The 3,121-nt window shown below is 42.1% G+C and overlaps 1 protein-coding gene across 1 annotated transcript in view; it reads left to right on the top strand.

Moving 5' to 3' along the window:
- Positions 1 to 2,561, top strand: part of SLC35F2 (solute carrier family 35 member F2) — a 52,548-nt gene extending 49,987 nt beyond the window's left edge. Inside the window, exon 8 of the mRNA XM_054592575.1 lies at positions 2,376 to 2,561. Coding sequence (XP_054448550.1) covers positions 2,376 to 2,561 — 186 coding nt within the window. The remainder of the gene's footprint in view (positions 1 to 2,375) is intronic.
- Positions 2,562 to 3,121: the final 560 nt, after the last annotated feature.

The raw sequence follows: 3,121 nt of genomic DNA, 5'->3' as shown, positions 1-3,121 counted from the left end.
TTTCGGCCACATGACCTTAAACTATTCTCAGAATTGAAGACTATGTACTGTAAATTCCTTTCTAGTTGTTTTGCTTTATGTTTCCTTGGCTCTGCACGTCTAGCAGCTCCCTCTTAATCAGATCAGATTTTATCGCTTTTGGTCAAAGGTCATTTCAAGACACAGAGCAAAGAGCAGGTCTGCTGTGATTTTCAAAGTAAATTACAGAGCTGGAAAACTAAGCATAAAGAAGCATAGAGAAGCACATAAAGAAGATACCTAGCATTTTAAAAGTAGTTTTTAAAGATAGAATCATAAGTCCAATATAACACCGGTTTTTAAAATTGTAGTGTCTAAAATAACTGTCTCTGGGTTTTTTGAAACAGACTGTTGAAAAAGAGGTTTCAAATTCCCTATACTCATCTGTGCCAGACTCTGCCTCCTTTGGAATTGATCTTGAGTAGATACCTGTTGAACAGAGTGGCCACAGAAACCTTCTGTATAGATCCAGGCACAAGGATAGAATTTTTTAAAAAGAAAAAAGTTAAAGAATGTCTGATTCAGGAGACTTTACCTCACCCGCTCACAATCTCTCCCTTCTAATAAAGGTGCCTCAATTTAATCGCCTGCCTTCTTAAGAGGGATAAGAAACGTTTCTTTTCCAGAATATTTAAAACCATCAAACCAAACAAGACATTTTTTGAGTAAGTTATATAGGTTTTCCCACAGATAACAGTGAGCATTTTATAAAAAAGCATGATTAACTTTCATAATAGTGACTTAAAAAGTTTAGGGTTTCCTCTAATATTCTCTGAATCTCCCCCACCCCAACAAATAAACATTATTAAACATGAGCTACGTATTGGCCACTGTGCTGATTATTGTATCGAAGAATTAAAGCCAGTAGTAGGAAATTAATTGTGTTGCTCAGCTTGACATTAACACTGGCTTTGCATCACCACTGAATCCAGTGGAGGCTTTTCGGCCTTAGGAAGGGCTGTGGTTATTCCATTCCTTAAGGAGTTTGAAAGGTTTAGGTGGAGAAATAATTGAGCACCTGTAAAATATTAACACGTCAAAGCCAGTGCGGACCCACAGAAGTCCACAGCCGGAGATGACCAGCAGTCTACTTCATACCCATTTCAAAAACCTATTATTTTTTTCCTTCTGGCTTTGGAAGTGTATTTTGCTTTTTCCTCCCTCTTTCTTTCTTATCTTTCTCTTCTCCAACACATTCTGTTTTGTTATTATTTTTCTTTGTTACCCCCTGATTAGAAATCTTTTTATTGGTCATACTATGAAATCTAAGCTACTTTAAAAATATTTATTGGCTTGAATAAAGTAGCATGCTCCATTCTTAATTTTAAATTCAGTTTAGCAGAACCACTTATAAACTGTGTTTCTTGTTCAAAGGGAAAAATATAAATGATCATGGAAATCACATATCATTATGCTACATAGTTTCCCTAACCTTTACTATACCCTTCTTGATCAGTCTTTCCCTATTCTCTGTGTGTTATTTTTCTTGCTGTTAAAAATAAATATTAATTTCCTTAATAGTTGAACTTTTACATGGATTCTCAATTCAAATAAGAGCAAATGTACAGAGTACTTATTATCTATTTAAACTTTGCAGTATGTCAGAATGTTATTTTTCAGTAATTAGAATTAGAATTCTGTCTTCATTGCATTTTGTTCCGGGTGACTGTTTTCAGCCCTAAAGAAAGGGCAGGTTGGAGAGGTCAGCAGGAACCCCATCCATCCTCATGGTGTGTCTGTCGGAATGGACTCTTGCTTATTATCGGTCTCGCCAGGCTCCACTCTTTGTGGTTGTCCAACTGGACCTTGTGCCAGTAACCTCTTTGGGCTTCAGACTCTTCTGAAAAAAATGCTGTCCAAGGCTCTTTCCAGCTATAAACATCTGAATCTGCCCAGTCCACCATAAATTTTACTATGTAACACTTGCCTACAGAAACAAGATAATTTATTAAATTTTAACAAAGTGGATTTTATTGGCATAGCATATGTGAGGGGTTGGTCACAAGGTGTCCTGTCTGTACATCCATATTTTATCTTAGGTCCTGGGTTCCTCTGTTTCATACCAATATTGTAAGCTGTGCCTTGGGTCTGAATTGAGCCCTTCCATGGTATCCATACTGACCTTTTATTTTCTTAATTAAGTGGGACTACTTGTGAGGTGGGGTGCGGCTAGCTTGTCACAGAAAAAGGCAAAAGTTCCATTTCCTAGAGATGTAAGGAGCCAGTTGGCTGATGTGCCACGTGATGTCCGAAACCAGGCATTCACCAGTATATACACATAGAAGGGTTTTGGCACAAGGCAGCTGCAAAGAGGTGTATGTGAGGGAGCATCACCCACAGCTGTTCTCTCCTCCTAGTTCTCCGGGCTCTACATCCTGTCTTTCACCATCATCATGGCGGGGTTTATTCTGTTCTGCTCCACCCCCACGCGCACGGCGGAGCCGGCCGAGACCAGCGTACCCCCAGTTACCGTCATTGGAATCGACAACTTGGGACTGAAGCTTGAGGAGAACCTCCAGGAGACCCACTCTGCGGTCTTGTAGCTGGAGGAGAAGATGTGCACGGACATCGGAGGCTTCCTGGGAAGCGGGGCGCTGCTACGGGAGAAAGCAGAGCTCGCTGACTGCTGAGGGGACGCTTGGAAAATTATGACTTAAACACTCTGTAGCATTGGATTGGATCCAGTGTTTAGATTTTACAATGGAATACAAAATAATGTATCAAAAGTAAAAATACCAAGATCAAGCAGAAGCCCACGTTAGGATTGCGTTTTTGTATGTTGTAGGACCACTATTTGCCAGTGTCAGGAGACAAGGTGGGAGCCCCCATTTGGGGTTTCAGAGACACTGGTGGGCAAACGGGGTGGGGCAGATACCCACACAGGAGGCAGCCGCAGGACACGGCTGAGAGCAGGCTCTCTGGGCTGTGCTGGGTGGTCAAGAGTGGGGGCCGTCCAGGGTGGTTTTCGAGTAGGCCGCCTCAGTTAGAGGCTTCTGCGTTTTGTCCCTCTGAGGCAGCAAGCCATTGTCCGCGAGCCCCAGGTGAGGTCCGGGGACCGGTTGTGTAGGGCAGGGAAGTGGGTGGGGCAGCACCGGAGGAATCG

The sequence above is a fragment of the Pteronotus mesoamericanus genome, unplaced genomic scaffold, assembly GCF_021234165.1.
Source record: "Pteronotus mesoamericanus isolate MK-2021 breed Mesoamerican mustached bat unplaced genomic scaffold, CSHL_Meso_final scaffold_36, whole genome shotgun sequence".
Taxonomy (NCBI): Eukaryota; Metazoa; Chordata; class Mammalia; order Chiroptera; family Mormoopidae; genus Pteronotus; species Pteronotus mesoamericanus.
This window is presented reverse-complemented; position numbering and strand designations above follow the sequence as displayed.